General features: G+C 36.2%; 1 protein-coding gene across 1 annotated transcript; it reads left to right on the forward strand.

Moving 5' to 3' along the window:
• Positions 1–342: 342 nt before the first annotated feature.
• On the forward strand, positions 343–11,136 carry LOC149137810 (uncharacterized). Its single transcript, XM_089360424.1, has 3 exons — positions 343–3,323; positions 3,626–3,852; positions 10,399–11,136. The coding sequence occupies exon 1, from the start codon at positions 2,574–2,576 to the stop codon at positions 2,886–2,888; it is 315 nt and encodes a 104-aa protein (XP_089216550.1). The 5' UTR covers positions 343–2,573; the 3' UTR covers positions 2,889–3,323; positions 3,626–3,852; positions 10,399–11,136.
• Positions 11,137–20,918: the final 9,782 nt, after the last annotated feature.

Below are 20,918 nucleotides of genomic sequence, written 5' to 3' on the forward strand. Positions count from 1 at the left end.
GGAAGCTAAATAGAAGGGAAAAGCACTGAATTATATATAATGCAATACCTTAAAAGAAAAGTAAAAATAAAGTCAGGAATTTAAAGATTGGTGTGTAAAGTGTAAAGAAACCAACATTGTGGTTAACAACAATGAAAAAGCAAAAATTCTTTAAAATACATTTTGTAAGACGAAATTTTCAAATAAATAACAAGAACGCACGTTAAATAAAAATGATAGAAAAATAGCAACTTGAAATTTCTTCGTTAAAAATGTACATATTGCTTCGAAAGTTGTCGTCATAATAGAATTACTGTTTTCTCGTCGTTCGATGGAGAGTGACGTCATAATTATATTTCCATATCTTTCCATAAAAATAACAGCTTTCCGGGGTTGTTGTCCGTATTTCAGTGTTGCAATCAGCAACATTTTTTACATTTCATTTTTAGTGTTTGGTGGCCACCCAAATGAAAATGGTTCCACAATTTACTCTCACCTTATGACACGACGTAAGCTTATTACAAGCAACCGAAAGAAAAACACAATCTAATTCCTTCAAAATCATGTTACTATGGAGAGCGACATTCTCCGACGTTATTGAGTTAGCTACCTTGTTCACGGATTAATGAATGACACGTCCGCCAAGGATCGTGATCTATCGCTAGGGGGATTCTTTCGTGATATTGCTTTCGTTTTCGTCAATTAAGAAAGAGTTTCCGTTTATATTGTGTTCAATAATTAGCTTAGAGACTAGAAAATCTTCATCAGAAAGAAACCAGTCTTGTAGTCCGAATTATATCGTCCGGTCTGAAACCAGTGGAGAGTTGTGTCAAGAGCTATCTCACGCTTTCTTATGCTAAGTAAGAACGATAAAGCATAACTTCGGACAGAAAAATGGAAGAACCTCTAAGAGGTGGCTGGAATGGAGACCATTAAATGTTGCATCTTTCAAGGAGCTGTTTTTCGACCCACTAAAATGTCATTTAGTTTTCTAAATTGAAGATGTTAAAGAGCTTTAAGCAGCGAATTTACTGCACCTATTGACTTCTAAGTCACGTCAACACTTACCTTAGGACATAATAGTTGTATGGAAACAGAAAATGTAAGAAAGGAGTGAAGAAAGAGCATGGGAGGACAAATGAAACAGGCATAGGGAGCAATAAAGAAGAAAGAGAGAAAAAGGAATGAAAAAGCAGAGAGAGATGGTGAAAGAAAGAGAACGAAAGAAAGCAGAAGCAGTGAATGAAAGGATGAATAAAGAAAGGATGAATAAAGAAAGGAGAAAAATGAGGAATAGATTATGTTTGAAGAGATGCTGTGTTAGAAATAAACGAGAGACGGTCAATGATATACAGCAATGGGACATAAAAAATAAACCTGATTAACAAAAATGAAAACCACCACCACCATCACCACTACCACCACCACCACCACCACCACTACAACCGCCACAACCACCACCACTACAACCGCCACAACCACCACCACTTTAGGCACAAGGTTTAAAATTTTGGGACAGTGGGATTGTCGATAACATCGACTCCAGTGCATCGCTGGTACTTATTTTATCAACTCAGGAAGGATGACGAAAAGTTGACCTTAGTGGAGTTTGAACTCAGAACGTAAAAAGCGGGAAGAAATACCGCTAAGAATTTTTGTCCACGCTAACGGCCGAGTGATAATAATAATAATAATAATAATAATAATAATAATAATAATAATAATAATAATGATAGGCCAGAATTCTTTTAGGGCAGGAGGCCAGTTGTGATAGACGTTGTCTGGAAAATACCAAACATCTCTGACATATAACCATAAAACACATGGGGCAGACCATCAAAACCGGGTGATTTGTTCCTTGTTTAGCCACTCAATATTTCTTGCGTGGCAGTTGCTGTTATTGACCTTTCGCAGACCCTTGCTCTTGTTCCGAGAGTTACGGAAGACCTTTAGGATAGGCATTAAAGCCCATAAATCTCTGACCTGTCGCTTCCTCTTAAGAGTTGAACAAAGTGCTGCTGGAAGGCCGCATACGTTTGCTTAGAACCGCGCAGTATGCCCATTCTGATCTGTTAAAGACTGAATTGTGGCTTTGTTTCCACATTTCACCCGCCACCACCCGAGCCTATCGAACGACTTTCGTTCCTTCTTGTTTTGGTGCACAAGCCCTACCCTCTGACAACGCAGTTTTCGTGTTTCGCATTCAAGAAATGGTCGTGGGCCATCTTGCCGCTAGCACGTTTGTCGCGATGCCACTTCTTATTGCCTTTTCTAATCTATTAACTAGTTCCTCTTCTCATCTGTTTTTCTCTGTCACTTAGCATATTTAATTACTCTCGTCAGGGTTTTCTATCACCTGTTATTGATTATTGCCCCTATCAAAGGCAGCTTAACTATACCGCTAATCCGGTCTCTGTAGTCTTTTCGCGTCGGAAAAATGCACTGATAATAATAATAATAATAATAATAATAATAATAATAATAATAATAATAATAATAATAATAATAATAATAATACCCCAGTACTTGAAAATGATCACATTGCACTCCTCTGGAACTTCACCATTCAAACTGACAGAAAGATAGACGCAAATATGCCAGACATCATACTGAAAGACTTCAGACAAAAATCATGCCTCCTCATTGATATGACTGTCCCAATCGATATAAACGTATCTATCAAGACCTACCAAAAACTGAGCAAATATAAAGATCTTGAAATAGAAATTAGCAAAATGTGGAATCTGAAGACGAAAACAATACCTATTGTCATAGGTGCCCTGGGAATGACAGCGAAACGGGCTGATTACTACCTAGCTCAGATACCAGGAAACCCCAAAATGGCTGAAGTTCAAAAGATAGTGCTCATGGGAACTGCCCATATCCTACGTAAAATACTGTCTATGTGATCTCAAATTTTAAAGCAAACACATAATTTTCTTATGGTTTCTTAAACATTCACTTGAACAAAACTGTACAAATCCAAATATATGGTACCCTAGGCAAAAAACCTACATGAACTCCTAACTTGTTGTCTCTTGAGGCCTCTGGGTGAGACTTGGATCCAACTTGTACAAATTCAAAACAAAAGTCAAACATAAAATAATAATAATAATAATAATAATAATAATAATAATAATAATAATAATAATAATAATAATGTCTAGTACAGAGGACTGGATGCTGCGGTTTGTGTGTAAACACGAAAGCAGCAAAAAATCACATTCTATTGTCAAGGAAGCTTACAAATTCGCAAGGGAACTCGGCATCAACGCTGAATTAGATGAAGAACCTGAAACCACTGAAACCAAACAACAACAGTCTCAGCAGCAACAACTAAATAGGTATGGAAAGAATTTAGATGAACGAGGTAGAATTAATGAAAATATTTATGAGAAGAAAGAAAGGAGAGAGAAAAGAAAAAGATGAATGTATTAAGATAGAGACGAGGACGAAAGAAACAAGTTATACAGTTTCCATTTTTCGCCTCAGTCTTGTAGGTGTATGTGCGTGCGTGTGGGTGGGTGTGCGTGCGTGTGCGTGTGTGCATGTGTGTAAGCGCGTGTGTGTATGTGTGAGTGTACTTCATGAATATTTTATTAAATGAGGTAAAGATAAAATAAAACATGTTTCATTAATTGTACAGTTTCAGTGAAGAGAGCAGCCTTTACCTTTAACGGTAGTCATGAAAGATAAGGGAAACGCCAGAAATCTAAATGTATTAAAAACTTGAATAACAGTGTACAGTGCGAAGTGAGTCCGCTATTTACCATGGACAGAGACGAATCCGATCATGTTTCAGTATTGCTGGACCTCCTCAGCGAAGAGTAAGCTTACTAATAGTACCTACCTGATTCTACAAGCAAGATGTAGGTATGTATATACATATGTATGTATACATGCATATGCTCATATATCATTTGTATTATTATATTATCGAACGCTACGCGTCCATTTGCAAGTAAGTTTTAACTATATATATATATATATATATATATATATATATATATATATATGGGTGGGAGGTTACAATATTCTCATAATGTGCATTTGAAAGTTTCTATACTGTCGTCGGCTATTATATGTCATCTCACAACAAGATTTCTTTTCAAGGCTGGATAAATATGAGAAACTCCGCTATGTCTTTTTAGTCTTTTGCTCGTTAATTTATTTAAACCATCACATCTATAATAAAGTTACGGTAACACCTTCAGAGCCTAATGCTTTATGCCTTTTATGATGTCTTCCTTCGCGTGTCCAGTGTTTTTATAAGGTTTCTTTTTATTGGCTGTTAACTGGTGACTGAGCGAACTGGAGAAGGCATATTTTTTTTGTTGTAGCATTTAACAGTTGACTAACTTCGATCTCGAATATCAGAAAGAAATGTTCCTTGGTATATTTAACTTTTTATCTATAATGGAGTATCACCCGTGACTTTTACACTATAGAATGAATGTAACAATATTCGATCTGTACTGCAGAAGTCACCAATGAGACCCATACTATATAAATCAATCTGGTAGTTTATATAGTGAACTAGAAAATATTACATGCTTAAAAAATTAAAACATAATTTATGACAAAATCAAACCGCTGGTACAAAAGAAAATATATCACAAATGGACTTAGTAGGCAAAATGTTAAAAGTTTTAGGGAATACATTCGTAGACATTTTGAGACGCAGTTGTATAATTGTGGTCCTTTGAATATTAATTAAAATGATGAGTTGTTGATTCTTAATACTGTAGTTTAAGGAAGGGAGAAAACATAAGAAATAAGAAATAACGAAGCATAGGAACAGGGATAGGTCCTATTCCCCTGGTTCATTATTTCTTGCATGATAAAGTTTCGGACAAGAATGTCGTGAATTTTCCACACAGTGATGATTGCATATCGGTTCCGTTGGCATTCAAGAGGGTCGTAATACGCGGATCTGTTCGCAATGGTTGAAGTCTGTAACATTACTTCTTTGATGAATAATTTTTTGCAATCTCTCTAACTGCTAGGTAAACACTGAGCTGCTAAGAGACCAAATTTCCGCTTATATTGTGTTCAATAGTGAGCTTAACATACATACGTACATACATACATACATACATAAATATATATACATACATACCTATATACATACATACATACATACATACATGCATACATACATACATATGCAGACACAGAAATTACGTAAATTACGTCATAATTTATTATGACCTAACAATAAAATTTGAAAAAGCTTTTCTCCCTTCAATTCTGTTTTCAGGAAAAATACATTTTTAATCAAATGCACACACACATATGTACATACACACAAACACATGCACACACACATAGAGATACTTTCACCGATACATGCAAACGTATTCAGATACGCACATATACTCACATATCTACAAACATATACATATACACGAACCCATATATCGAAGGCTGAAATATAATCAAATATAATAAGTTGATATACCACATAACAGAAAAGTTTAATATTTTTAGAATATATTTATTTCCCATCCCACACTGGGAGAAATGGTACATATATATATATTTATGTCTTATTATACAAAGCAAAAATGTTAGTTCTAAAATCTCTCTAGCAGACGAGGTGTTCAGTACTGAGGGGTGGCAGAGATAGCCCGAAACCAGGACTGGTCTACTGGTCTCGTCGCTATGGGATGGTAGGGGTTCGCTCCCCGGCTCGCAGTTTTATCGGATGCAGCTGTGCATCGTTAACCAGCTAGAGGAAATGTCCTCTTGGGGTTAAAAAAAACCGCAGTAGAGTCCGCTGGAGAAATAATAAGATTTTTTTAAAGACATTGATTGGCTATGGGATCCAGCAGAGTAAAGTAGGAACTAACAGGGATCATAGTCAACAAATGGTCGAGAACCACTGATTTAGTCAGTTATATTGGTATATAAATATATATGCTCCGCCGAGGTCGACTTTGCCTTTCATCTTTTCGGGGTCGGTAAATTAAGTACTAGTTGCGTACTGGGATCGATTTAATCGAGTGCCCCCCCTCCCACCAAATTAAGAGCTTTGTGCCTAGAGAAGAAAAGAATATATTATATACTGTTTGTGTACGGACCACTTAATCTGCCCTGCTATGCCACGTATGCATTACATCACAATCGCACGGCAGTCAGTTTGGAACCCATTAATAGGGCTCTTTTACTTTTCTTTATTTACTTGTAATTTTTTTTTTTAAATCTTAGAATATTTTGCTTTTAAATCTTAGCAGATAATTCATTCATACTTGAAAATCGTTTGTAGGCCCTATGTCGTAAGAAATGATGCTTCAGTTGTGCACATGGCCACACGCTGTAAGGCATGTTCAAATTTAAAGAAGTGCTTGCTCCGAACATATTTTGGTATTCAAATATTTAAAGACTTTGGTGAAAATGAATCGGATATATGAGGGGGTGCTGAAAAGTTCTTGGCTTTAAGGGTACCACCAAAGGCTTGGTTGGAGACCTAACCTTCTGAGTTCTTTTACAAGGCTTATAAAAACTGAAGGACTACTGCAATAAGTGTAGGAATCTGAGAGGGGAATAAGGTGGATAAAATCATAATTAACTGATCCCCCTGTATTTTCTTTTATCCAAAGCCAGGAACCTTTTCAGCACCTCATCGTATACATGCATTGGTTGGGCGAACAAGAAAGTAAATTCAGTATATAAAACTACATAGGTGACTCAAGGGACTTGCGTCTGATGGCAATTATCAAACTAAACTTTAAATCACAGATTTTCTCTCCCGTGCTGTAAAAGTTCAATTTTATGATTTGTAACTTAGTTTGACAAGGGCAATACATGAAACTCTAGGCTCTTGAATTACTTATGTAGATTTGCAACTAAATATGATGCATACACACAGACACACACACACACGTGTATGTATGTATGTATGTATGTATGTATGTATGTATGTATGTATGTATGTATGTATGTGTGTGTATGTATGTATGTATGTGTGCGTGTATATTTGTATGTATGTCTGTGTATGTATGTATGTATGTATGTATGTGTGTGTATGTATGTATGTATGTATGTATGTATGTATGTATGTATGTATGTATGCATGTATGTATGTATGTATGTGTGCGTGTATGTTTGTATGTATGTGTATGTATATATGCGTGTATGTATGTATGTATGTATGTATGTATGCATGCATGCATATATGTATGTATGCGTGTATGTATGTATGCGTGTATGTATGTAAGAGTCATTATATAAAAATTCCGAACTAGTCCGGATATGTATGTGTGGTTAACATGTCCGCTCCGCAACCACGTTGTTTTGAGTTCGGTCCCACTCTGTGAAGTGTTGGGCAAACGTCTTTTACTATAGAGTCGGAATAACCAGTCAGTGGTTTGTAAGAGAAATCAGTAAACGAAGACTATGCGGAAGCCCGCCATGTATGTACACATATATGTGCGGTATGTGTGTGTGTGTCTGTGTGTCACCTGTGTCTGTCATTACGTTGGCATCTATTAAAATCACTTCTCTTTTCATGATTTGTAAAGTTAGCGGTTCGACAAATAAATCAATCAATAAGTTAGGCTTCAAAATTAAAATAAATACTGGGATCGATAAAATTGGCTGAAATCTTTCGAGGCGATACCCCCAACATGGCTTCAGTCTAAGCAGAAAAATAAAAGAAATAATTCATAAGTTATCCGGAAAAACTACAATTGTGTTAATATGAAAATAAACTGCTTTCATACGATGTTCTTTCTTTATGTATTTATCTGGTTACACTGTACACTCACCAATCGTAAAAGAAATATTTGGTGTAAACTTATGGTAATGAAGCCAAATCGAATTTCACCTGACTGCAAGTGTTACTTATTCTATTGGTAGCTATCACAAAGCTAATTGTACTAGTATTGTCTGGAAATTTTAACAACGTATATTCTGTACACATTACTAAATATGTCATCAAAGAAGATTTTTCACTAGAATTTATCCATTGATACAAATTCAACTGAATTCTTATTTCTGAGAAAAAAAAAAAAAAAAAAAAAAAAATTCTTTTATTCGAGTAATGTTAAAATTAAACTATAAAGCTTTTTCAATGTTTCCTAGCAATATAACTATAAAAATAAATTTACTTTTTCCATGAGACATATTTTTTGTAAACTGATATTAATTTAGTAAAGTACACAGAGAAATATATTTTTAAACCGTCTATCTTGGCTACATGCTAAGTAAAAAAAAATTTCAATTTCTTCAGAATTTATTGACTGCACAGTAAAATCTATTGGTACGAGGAGTGAAAAAGCTGGCAATTTGGATTAGGACTTAGGTTTGGAACCCATGACCTATTGAGTTGTAGCACTACTGTAGATTTTTCTTAGAGTAAACTGCATGTCATCACCCTCTAAACCAGAAAACTCCGATCTATTTACTTTTGATGAACCTTTGAAGTGCAGTGCATTCTATATTTCGGAATCAGTAGCACGCCGGGCAAAAACGCTTAGGGGCATATCGTCCGTCCTTATGTTCTGAGTTCAAATTCCATCAACTTCGACTCTGCCTTTCACTTTTCGGGGCCGGTAAAATGAGTACCAGTTGGGCTCTGGGGTCGACGTAATGGACTTATCGCGTCACCGAGCTTGCTAGCCATGTACCAAAATTTGAAACCGATATTTTGATGCAGCCAAAGGCGGTGAGGCAGCAGAATCATAGCACGCCGGGCAAAATGCTTAGCAGCATTTTATTCTTCTTTACGTTCTGAGTTCAAATTCCGTCGACGTTGACTTTGCCTTTCACCCTTTCGAGGCCGATAAAATAAGTACCAGTTGAAAACTGGGGTCGATGTAATCGACCTACACTCTTCTCGAAAGTGCTGGCCTTGTGTCAACATTTTAAATCAATATTTTGCGTGGGAGTTAAGTCGGTGAGCTGGCAGAAACGTTAGCACGCCAGGCGAGATGCTTAACGGTATTTCGTCTGCCGCTACGTTCTGAGTTCAAATTCCGCCGAGGTCGACTTTGCCTTTCATCCTTTCGGGGTCGATTAAATAAGTACCAGTTACGCACTGGGGTCGATATAATCGACTTAATCCGTTTGTCTGTCCTTGTTTGTCCCCTCTGAGTGTAGCCCCTTGTGGGCAGTAAAGAAATTAGAAACGTTAGCACGCCAGGCGAAATGCTTAGCGGTATTTCGTCTGTCTTTACGTTCTGAGTTCAAATTACTCTGAGGTCGACTTTGCCTTTCATCTTTTCGGGGTCGATAAATTAAGTACCAGTTAGTACTGGGGACCATCTAATCGACTCCCTACCCCACAAAAAAAAATATAAAAATTCGGACCTTGTGCCTAGAGTAGAAAAGAATCGTTATCACGCCGGGCAAAATGTTTAACAGCATTTCGCCTTTCTTTACATTCTGAGTTCAAATTCCGCCGAAACCGACTTTGCCTTTCCCCTTTTCTAGGTCGATAAAGTAAGCACTAGTTGAACACTGGGGTCGATGTGATCGACTCATTCCCTTCTCCGAACTTGCTGGTCTTGTGCCAAATTTGAAACCAGTATTCCGGGTGCAATTGTGAACAATCTAGCATAACTTCTAACACTACCGTAGCCTCCGCTGTTGTTGCTGCTGCTGCTACACCTCCCCCCCCCCTCCTCCTCCTCCTCCTCCTCCTCCTCCTCCTCCTCCTCCTCCTCCTCCTACCACCACCACCACTACTACTACTACTACTACTACTACTACTACTACTACTACCACCACCATTGCTGCTGCTTCCATTACAGTCGCCAACACCATCTGCATTTGTTTGTGCCCTTTTGACCACTATTGCTACTTATCACTTTATCCGTGTAACGTCAAACAAAAATATTAACCTTGTTCTCATTTAGTACAACCAAATATCATTTATCATAAAGATAATAGCAATGTCGTTCAGTTTCTCTGGATTCTTTGCGAAGCTCCTCTTCAATACAGGCCAGAAGTTTAACACTAAAATGATTCAATTAAGAAATAATATCAGATGTTGATGGACTTTTCGCTCAACCCCGTCCGTCTGGAAATGTCAATAAGCAGATGAGAACGGCAATAAACTTATTGACTGTAACGGCATTACTAACACAACATAGAGTTGGCAGTGTTAACAAACCCGAGGCGACTTCAGATTCATCGAGAAGTGCTGACACAGCAGCCATTCAATGGAAATTGACTGGGTCAATATTTGAGGAGCGGGAGTTAATTTAATTATAATGGGCCGTGACACTTTTTCTTTCTCCACCCATTATCGTAGAAAATGCGCATTGTTCATCGTCGTCGTCGTCGTCGATGTTGTTGTTGGTGTTGTTATTATTATTATTATTATTATTATTATTACTATTATTATTATTATTTGTTCACAACTTTGATTACATTTCCTAATCTAACTGGTTCCGTCTACTTTATTGAATACAGATTCGCTGAGATGCGAAATATGGCTAATAATGACAAGCCGTAAGGTTTTATGTAGATGAAAAATAAAGGAAAATAAATATGTAAAGAAAGAAAGAAAGAAAGAATGAAAGAAAGAAAGAAAGAAAGAAAGAATGAAAGAAAGAAAGAAAGAAAGAAAGAAAGAAAGAAAGAAAGCAGAAAGAGAAAAGGAAAAAAGGAAGGAAGAAAGAAGCAATTAAGAAGGAAAGAGGGAAAGAAAGAGAGAAATAAAGAAGGAAAGAAAGAAAGAAAGAAAGAAAGAAAGGAAGAAAGAAAGGAAGAAAGAAAGGAAGAAGTGAGAAAGAAAGGAAGAAAGAAAGCAGAAAGAGAAAAGGAAAAAAAGGAAGGAAGAAAGAAGCAAATAAAAAGGAAAGAAAGAAAGAAAGAAAGAAAGAAAGAAAGAGAAAGGCAAACGATGACTTTTCAAGGCAAACAGTGATTTGAAGAGATTGTTTTGAGGGGAATTGTCTTTGAGGTTCTCACTAGTCACTGAAATAAAGAAATAACTGTTAAAATAATAGAAATGTGTGTTTCTACTTGAAGGGTTTGAGTTTAACTACAGAGAAATAAAAAAAAAAGAAGAATGAAAATAAAAATCTTCAACCGATTACTATTTCTATAAGATCAGACCTGATGTCCTTCAAAAATGAATGAATGAATGGATAAAATAAAATAAAATAAAATGAAATAAAATGAATAAATAAATAGTCGTCAGCATCATCTCCATTTGTTTGTTGGGACTTTAAAATTTTTAATTTTTTAAGCTTCTTAATGCAAAGTAAAATAATAAAAAAGTAAGAATTATTTTATTAAATCATAATGATGGTGATGATGATGATGATCATCATCATCACCATCATCATCATCATCACCATCATCATCATCATCATCATCATCATCATCATCATCATCATCATCATCATCATCATCATCATCATCATCATCATCATCATCATCATCATCCTTCTTTCAACTACAACAGATCAACAACGACAAAAACGACTAAATGGCAATTGCAGCGAAATCCTCAAATCACGCATACCGTTTTAAAAATAATGTTTCGTCCTAGATGGACTGGTCCTGCGTTGAAGGCATTTGATCAGAGGTATACTGGTTCAGCGTTGATTTAGGTTTTTACAACAACACCAGAAGCAGCAGTAGCAGCAACAACAACAACAACAACAAAATATTGTCCACCGAACAGTTTAATGACTTTTATTTGTCTTTTATATTTGTACTTGTTTCACAGATTGGACTGCGGCTATGCTGGGGCATCGCCTTGAAGGACTTTTTGCTGGAATTCTGTGGTCAGTCCTGTATTAGAGAAGGAAACACCTTGAATTCTCAGTACATTGCTCTGGATTCAAGGAATGAGGTCTTTTTCGTTTGTTTTTCACTTTAGCTTATTTAAGGAGCAGCAATTGATTGTGTTCTGAAAACTACGGCAGCAGCAACGGTGATCTTTCTCTCGGGATGCCGTCGTTGCTTTCACCACCACTCCCGTTACTATCTTCCATACTTCCTTTTCTTTTCTTCTTTTCCTGAAAAGAAGGCCTCCACGAAGCCTTTGCTACCAAACTGCCAATGAGGTAAAACTCTGAGATAGCTCTGTGGTTATCGGAGGTCATCTGAATATGGAGGCCCCTAGAAAATCCCACCCGAGCACATATTGTTGCTGGTTAATTCTGCTCTTATCATATTGTTGTACTGCTACACAAAGATAGCGACAAGCTAGTAGAGTTAAAGTCAATATCTCTATCTCTAATCCTTGTATTAATGTAACTCAGCATGTGGTAGCCCAGCGTATAGTACTCCAGCTCCGTTTGTCTCCTCGTCTGACTCATGATTTTAAGCTTAGATATCCTCTTCCATATGGTCTGCACTGGTCAGAAGAGCATAGAGCCTCTCACTCTTTGGCCAGGGCTTCCTCCAACTCTTCTTTCGTGTTTACATGGAAATCCTCCCCATTGTTTGAAAACCGAAGCACGTCACATTTCTCTTCGTACTTTCTTGGGTAAATTTTTTGTGCAAGGAATCCTCGTCTATTCTTTCTCCTACTGAACTAATATTTCCAACACTCTTCTGTTTTGTGTTTTATTTTTGTTGTACAACTGTACATTAAAACTTGAATTTTTGTTTGTTTGTTTGTTTAATGATTTTCATAGTTTATTTCTTGCATTTCACTTGATAATAATTTAAAAGTGAATATGTTTATGTTTATGTTACTGAGGTCATTGCTACCAGACGTCAACTGTAGATGCCATTTTGAACAATAAACAATACAAATGACTATTTGTCAAAAATATCTAATCAGTTTAAAATGTTTATAGACAGAGCTTTCTTCTACCTGTGGTGACAGAGAACTTTCTGTTGCTTGAAGGTCCTTCATCACCACAGGTAGGAGTCTTTTTGCTTTTTGTTAAGCAATCCAGTAAAAAATTACTTTTTTGATGGAGATCTCCATAACGAAAACAACGCAACATTTATAACAAATGATAGTTTGCAATTTTATCACAGGACCAGTAGTTCTGAGGGCAGGAGTCAAGTCTATTACATCGGCCGCAGTATTTGACTAGTGTTTTATTTTATCGACCCCGAAAAGCAAGGTTGAAGCCAGCAGGATTTGAGTTCAGATTTGAGCCCGAAGAAATGCCACTACGCCTTTTGTCTGAGGTGATAATGATTCTGCCATGTTCCCGACTTAACAACAACAACAATAATGTGCGGAATAATCTACCTAAAAAGAGGCAAGGTACAGTCCCTAGCAGGGATAGAATTACCGAACAGAGACTTGGTTACAGAAATTGAAACGGAAGGATACTTGGTGTACTGGAGTTCAACGAGATAATGGAAAAGGAAATGAAAGAGCAACTGAAGATGGAATATTTCTGAAGACTGAAGTTGGTGTTGCGCTCAAAATTGACGAGATGGAATAAAATCCAAGCATTTAGTACGTGGGCGACAGCATCAATTCGGTATGGAGCGGGAAATATAAAATGGCAAAAGAGAGAAGTGAAGAAAATGGATACCAAGACCAGAAAAATGTTGACAGTACACGGAGACTTCTACCCTAAGAGTGACACCGATAGGCTGTACTTGTCTAGGAGAAAGGGTGGGAGAGGTTGATCAGTGGCCAGGACTGTATCGAAGCAGTGGTGTATAAAAAATGCCATGGAGCTACTGTTGAAGCACACGAAGAAAGCTGGCCTCGTCGAAACTGAAAATTGTGTAACGAAAGAAAAATCTAAACAAGAAATGAACAATAATAATAATAATAATAATAATAATAATAATGATAATAATAATAATAATAATAATAATAATAATAATAATAATAATAATAATAATAATAATAATAATAATAATAATTCACAATTCTACAGGTATAGAGGTGCAGACAACTGGGCCTGTCCTAAATGTATGTAGAGCGATGAAACCGTCATTCTCATGTAGATGTTGAATTTTCGAACATTACTTGTTTGTTGTCTTATGTCAAACAATAGCTACTGCGTGTCGAATGTAGAATAGAAATGAAATGGTACAAAAATCTCTGAAAATGATAAAGCAAGTATATTCTGGAATATGTCCATCAACACAGATAATGAGATGGACTAATCTACTGGATATTGTTACCAAGGACTACCCATGTTGGAAAGTACCTCCTAAACGCAGTAGCTGTTAGGCGCACAGTATTTTCTTTTTGATGATTTATTCCAGGGGAAAGGATTATGTTTAGAGGAGAGGCCTAGTCGATTACTTCGACCTCAGGCTCTTCGAAAAATCGTATCTCTAAAAGATATGAAGAAATAATTCAAATATAAGGACATGGAAATAAAGATAACTAGAATGTGGGTAGAGTGAACAAAATATTCTTTAATAGTAATAACTGAGAATGATTAAAACAATGCAGAAAAACAGATAAATATATAATTGAAACCTCATGAGTTACAAATAAAAACAACATAAACAACAGCACTGCTGGACACCACACAGGTTGTGTAGAATATTTTCCTTACAGTATATAATATAAAATACAAAATAACGAACTCTTGGACACAACCGAGTCACACAACAATGCATGCGCCTATCTCAGCCGCTTCTCATTCCCTAAGAATTCAGATATTTTCTGTAAAATATTTTGTATTAGCTAAACTAAGAAGTTTATAAAAACTTTTGTAAATAAGTTTATCTTCTCTGGTAACCAAAGTTTCCAAGGTAGACATTTGCAAAATTTACTTAATTGTTATTAATCATTATAACTTTATTTAATATCCTTCTCACATAATTATTTCTAGCTGACTTTCAGAGCTTAGGTCGTTATTATCAGTGATTGGAGTAACCTTCTATAATCACGCTGTAGATATCCAACGGCCATTAGCGGACAGTTAAATGACCAATGGCTTGTTTATGACCTTTCTCAACTGATTAAACACTATCGTTTGTTACCGTTGGTGAAAATCATCACCTAATTAGTCTGTAAGGTGAACACAGCCAATCATAGAACTAACCATGCAGACAGTAGACGAAATATGTGAAGGTTGGATGAGTGAAGAAAACTAGCCAGGAGTCAAAAACCACACACCCCATACACACACACATACGTGCATGCTAGCTATATATATATACATATATGCATAAATATATGCATATAGACGTACATATCAAGAAGATGCACATACACTTACATAGGCCTGAAACCTATAATTCAAATACTAACACACATACGCACGCACAAACACAAACACGCGTGATATAAATACAAATATAGATACGCACGCATGCGTTGACACATAAATATCTCCCACACATGTATACGCGTATGTGTATACGTGAGTCTGTCTTTCTGCGTATTAGGTTGCTTGAGTCGTAACACACACACACACTCGCACACATACATACTCACACACACACACACACACAAACAGACACACACAAACACACACACACAAACACACACACACACACACACACGCACATGCGCTTGCACGCTCGTGTGTGTGTGTGATATTACGTGTGCGCACGCACCACTCGTTGCTTGAAACCCAGAATTTATTAGATCAATAAGCTGGTAGTGTTGCAAGAGAGAGAGGGAAGAAGCCATGATACGGTAAGTGGTGCGATCTCAACAGGTCATTATACGTCTGACTGACTGCTTGAAATATCTCGACGGCTAAAACATCTTCAGGGCCAATACTAAATACTGAAGTAGGCGAGTAGTAAATTTTGCCTTGTCTGTAGCTATGAGATTGTTTCTCTGATGAGGAGCATCCATGAAGCCTCTGGCTCTTGTCCATTACGGACAATCATCGTTTAATCTGCTCTTCTTCAAACAGTTGTACTACCCACGTTATCCAAATGACAATGAGACGAGTCTACTGTTCATGCCGACATGGATGAAATCGTTCCGACATTTGTATGTGTTGTGTCTTCCGGCATAATCGTCAGAAATCTCTCAATTTGATTGTCACTAATCACTATACAATTGTTTTGTATTTCTATCACCATTTTATTCCGCCCAGATGGACTGATAAAATTAAGGGAAAATACATGAAAGACAATGAAAGCACAACTCTTGTAAAGTGGCAGAAATCTTTGTTTTTGTTTTATAACTACAGCAATCAACACATTCTAATCAGAGTATTTGATTTCTTTTCGCTTCCAGTATTTTATCTACAGGGTAAAATGCTTGTGGAAATGTATTTATATTTCTACGAATCACCGAGAATATGTGTCCGTGTATTTACATCAGGTTTTTATTTATTTACTTGTATTTTTATACGTGTTTACATGTGAGTTTTTAGCATATACGTATATATTGTACACAAAAAAACCTATTACTCAGACACACACGCACGCGTACATACACGTGCATAAAGGAATCCCCGCGTTACGATAGCAGCGTGTTCCTGGAAAACGTGCTGTTACGCGAAATCCCGTAACATGGAATAATTTTTTCCACCGCATTTCATATTATAAAGTGATAATACATTCTGGCGGATATTTTCGGAAAATTAAGTCCAACACAACAATTTTTATGCATGAAAATAACAATTTTTAAATACACAGTACAGTATGTAAACGTTAAAAAACATTTGAAGAGAAATATGTTAAGAAATAAATATAAATCATAATATAACAATCTGGTACGTTCTTCCCATGAAAGATGTTGACTACTGTGTGAGGAGTGATGATGATGGAATAAGAATTACTGGGAAGATGAGGGACACTATCTTCTAGCTTATGGTTCATCATCATCAAAATCTGCTTGAGGGGAGAAATCGTCCAAAAAAGCTTGAAATTTATGATGCATTATTTCTTTGTACTGATCAGCGTAGCAGCTGAGCTCATGATAAACTCCTATCGTAATTTTTACGTTACATTCATGATTAGGGTTGTTAGCGAAATCTTGCAGACCTTCTATAAGTGCCAAATTTAGCAATGTTCTTTGCAGTCAATTTAAGTGGTAAAATTTCCGTATTTTCATCTGTATTTTCAGCTTGCTTTTTGTTTGACAGCGTTAGCTCCTCGTTAGATAACATTCTTTATGAGGTAACTAAACCACACCATCCTTTATGATTTCATGATACCCTACATCATTTGCAAGTGTCACAATATCTTCGAACTTGATAGAGTCGTTCTGCTAGGGGTAAGCTTGTAAATTCATGGATACAGTATAGCCACATATTCTTCGAAGCACCACTCAAAGTTGACTGTTTCCCTTCGTACCATGACTTAGCTATGCTATCCACAAGAACTTCTTGTCAATTGCTTTTATATGTTATTTGGAAGTTCGTCTCAAACAATCCACCTTGAAGTTAACCATACATCTTGAACGTTTAGTTGGAAAAAAAGTTGTATTCTTGGAGATATGCTGTTCTTTCATTGCCAGAAAGATGTTCTAAGTTCACTGGGTTGATTGGTGCTTTATTTAAAACGAGTAATGCTTTGTTAGAAATATTATGTTTGGTACTGTGCAGGACAAAAATTTTTGTAAACCACTCTTCGAAAAGGTTATAAGTCTGCTATCCATTCTTAATTTAACCGCCAAATTAGTGGAAAATTAAACTTAAGATAACCCTTGAAAGTAATACTGGTGTAGAGGCTTTAATTTTATATCACCTGCGGTATATTCTTGCAGAATAAGTGCCAGAGGATTTTTGGAAGTTTTAAATCCTGGCATTGGTTTCTGTTCTCGAGAAATAAAAGTTCTAGCAGGCTTGAACTAGAAAAGTGCAGTTTTATCAATAGCTCTAGACTGTAACCCCACCCTAGCACTCATTAAAAAAATTTTTTCTCAGCTGCTCAGATAATTACTAGCAGCCTCTGTATCGGTACTGACAGCTTCATTAGTCGTTTCTATGTTGTGCAGATTCAAGCGCTTCTTAAACTTTCAAGCCAGATTTTAGAGTCAGAAAAGGTTTTACATTGGAAGTTTCACTTTCCTTTTCCGCAAATTGCCATACAAACTACAGAGATGTTTTAATTACCAACGTACTTACTCTTACAGCGTGTTGAGTCTGATCCTCAATCCATACACCCAAAAGCCGTTCCATTTGACGCATCACAATAAATCTATGAAAACAATAGGTTTAAACAGTTAACGAAATAATTTTTTGAGCGCTTGATTTAATTTTTTCTTATTGTCACTTATTGTTGACACAAACTTTGATATTTTGGCAATGTGGCAGATGCTTTCTACTGCCTCAAGCCTTTCTAAAGCATCAGTTTAATATCCAAAGTAATTTTTTTTATGGTTTCTTTTTATACTACGACCTTCATTTCTGTTTTTCCAGACATCTTCAATTGTTGGTAAATAAAACAATAGATACAATCAGCAACTATCTACAACAAATATGTAGTACAAAAATAGCACCGAGAAAGAACTGTTATTTTATACCTATGGATGTAAGAATGGACATGAAAAAATGCAATGGTGACGGAGTGAGATGGGAGGAAGTACTGTATGATTACAATTAACTGAAACATTACCAGGTGCATGGGCACTTAGCCCCTTACACCTCTGATTTGAACCATAAACACTTTATACACTACTCTCTCTCCCTCTTTCTCATTCTCTCTCTCTCTCACACACACTTATACACATTCTTATACACACCACACGTCGTTGTGTTGACATACAAAATATGTAGCTACAGACATTGCTACATTTACTATTATTGCTATAGATGCTTATACTATTGTTGTTATTGCTAATTGGCTATTCAAAAACTGATAAGCTGATAGTGATGGTTATACTGGTTTTCATGTTGTAGATAGTTGAAGCATTGCTGGCGGTGAGCGTGCGCGCACGAGCGTCTGTGCTTGCTTGTGCGTGTGTGTGTGTGTGTGTGTGTGTGTGCGTGCGCGCGCGCGCGGCAGTTTGGTATGATTCGAAAGCTACAACATTGCAAGGAAACGCATTGTGACCAGCAATGTATAACAATATCCGATAGTCTAGTCGATACTGTGATAGACACACGCACAAACACACACACACACACAAACACAGATATACGACGGATTTCTAGCTCGGGCTAGAGTAGTAGACACATGCCAAAGGTGCTTCGCAGTCGGATTGAACCCGAGACCACATGGTTGCAAAACGATCTTCTTAACCACATGGCCATGCCTGCGCCTATATATAAAACTATTTTATTTTTATACATTCAACCATTAAAAGAATATGAACCCCTACTGAAAAGAATAATTAAAAAAATAACTTGAGAACAGCCGTTATTAACATAAATGTACTTATGAACAGAGGTATCCCAACTATGACTCGTCCATTTAATTTCAGACATTGTATCTTGATCAATATTATTCAATATCCGTTCCTGTTTCCGACGGCAAGGTGTGATTTGGAAGACATTTGACTGTTATTTATAACAGACCAAGCAACCACTAAGAGGATCTCTGAGTCCTGATATTCTTGTAGTTACTATTGTTACTGTTGCTACTGGTGCTGCTACTGAAGCTACAGCCGTTGAAAATGATGATGATGATGATGATGATGATGATGATTCTACTGCTTTTGATCGTGGAATTTTTGCTGCTGATAATGATATGTAAAAATGCCCGTTAATAAATTGCATCTTTTCAGAAAATAATTCTAAATGTAAACAAAACATCAATAGGAATGTTATCGTTATTTCTGTTATTTTCTCCAAATTATAGCTTTTATTTCATCTGAAGGTCCATTTGCTTCTTAAAACAATCTATAAGAAGATCAAATTTTCATCTTTTATCTTTTATGTTTTACTTGTTTCAATCATTGGATTGCGACCTTGCTGGAGTACCACCTTGAAGGGTTTCGTTGAACAAGTCGACCCTAGTATTTATTTTTATGTCTGATGTTTTATTCTATTATTATTCATCGTATCGCGACCAATTAATTTGAAATTATCACATCAAAAATCACCTAAACTAACACCATTATAGGAAATCATAACAGCTCATATCATTCCTTCCTCCCCACAACACTACTCCCTCTAGAATTTCCCATGATTTTCTTGCAGCCTTTTACTCGTAATTCTTCAAGGGAAACATTTTGTGAAATACATCAGTGTCGGAGGACCTGCGAAAGCCATGAGGCTCTCCCACTTCCTTCAAGCCAAATTAAAAATAAATAAAATAAAATAAATAAAATAAAATAAAAAGATTCTAAATTCAATTTCATAAATAAAGCTCAGACTGTAGACCATTTTACACGAAACACACACAAAAAAAAAACTCCTTGAGCTATGATCTCTGTTTATGCACTTAAGAAAAGGATACCAAAATATATTTATGTCGCTTAGGCAAAATTTCAATTGGCGATTAATAAGTATTATATTTATACAAATAATAAGTTAACTGAAACGTAAATGCCAGAAACAGAAATAGCAGTGTGACAACTATATAATATTAAGGTATCAATTTAAATCTAGCCGCCGCAGCATTTTTTTTTTTTAATGTATTCATTGCAGACCTTGCAACCTTTCACACCTTCAGGGCTTGGAGGCTGTTGTATTTTCTCTGGCACATTTCGAACAAAATTGAAACGAAAGGGCGTGGTTTTAATGGCGAGAAATAACGATTTGCACTCTTTTTTTTTTCTTTCCTGAGCGTACTGTAAATTAAAGACAAATTTCTTGCTAGTGATTTAATGCTCATCTTAATTTTTGGTAAGTTCGACCGAAAAATAGGGAATGTTTTTACGATTTTCTTCCACATTTACGTTTTCAACCACCTCGAGGCCAACTAAAGATGCTTCAAAGTCAAATAAATAAATACATAAAAATGAAGCCAGGAAACGAAAATTATTATTAAACCGCTGAGAAAAAAAAATGTGTCTTTGATGTGTCTCTGTATCTCCTAGTCTAGAATTAAAAATACACGGATTTAGAACAAAAGAAATATCGTAAAAATCTTGAGATATCCATTAGAACTGACAATCAATTATGTTTAAGTAGGTGGATTGTCTCATTAATAAACAGCACAAAGATTCTTTATGGCAAGTTTTT

This window comes from Octopus bimaculoides, chromosome 1 (assembly GCF_046866305.1).
Source record: "Octopus bimaculoides isolate indiv1 chromosome 1, ASM4686630v1, whole genome shotgun sequence".
NCBI lineage: Eukaryota > Metazoa > Mollusca > Cephalopoda > Octopoda > Octopodidae > Octopus > Octopus bimaculoides.